The sequence below is a fragment of the Charadrius vociferus genome, unplaced genomic scaffold, assembly GCF_000708025.1.
Source record: "Charadrius vociferus isolate BGI_N301 unplaced genomic scaffold, ASM70802v2 scaffold1296, whole genome shotgun sequence".
Classification (NCBI taxonomy): Eukaryota; Metazoa; Chordata; class Aves; order Charadriiformes; family Charadriidae; genus Charadrius; species Charadrius vociferus.
This window is the reverse complement of record NW_009649024.1, coordinates 199,978-200,396: the sequence shown is the minus strand read 5'-3', so window position 1 is coordinate 200,396 and position 419 is coordinate 199,978. Positions and strand designations below refer to the sequence as shown.

The 419-nt window shown below is 57.8% G+C and overlaps 1 protein-coding gene across 1 annotated transcript in view; it reads left to right on the top strand.

Annotated features, from left to right (window-relative positions):
• Positions 1-4: 4 nt before the first annotated feature.
• ID3 (inhibitor of DNA binding 3, dominant negative helix-loop-helix protein) overlaps positions 5-419 on the top strand; it is a 9,324-nt gene continuing 8,909 nt past the window's right edge. The window contains exon 1 of the mRNA XM_009887766.1: positions 5-325. Within this exon, the coding sequence (XP_009886068.1) occupies positions 5-325 (321 nt within the window). The remainder of the gene's footprint in view (positions 326-419) is intronic.

Sequence of the window (419 nt, the reverse complement as noted above, 5' to 3'; positions counted from 1 at the left end):
AGCCATGAAAGCCATCAGTCCGGTGCGATCCGTCCGGAGCTGTTACGAGGCCGTTTGTTGCCTCTCGGAGCAGAGTTTGGCCATCGCCCGGGGGGGCAACAACAAAAGCCCCGCTTTGGAGGAACCCATGAACTTACTCTACGATATGAACGATTGTTATTCCAAATTACGGGAGTTGGTGCCGGGAATCCCCCAAGGCACCAAAGTGAGCCAAGTGGAGATCCTCCAACATGTCATCGACTACATCTTCGACCTCCAAATCGTGCTGGAGGAGGGGGCCAAAAGTCGCGACACCTCTTCCGAGGCCACCCTGCTGTCCCTCAAGGTAAGGGCTGCTTGGGATTGTGGGGGGGCTGTGGTGTGTGTGGGTATGTTGGTTTGGAGGAGGGGGGCATGGCATGGGGGGCTGGGGGGATGTG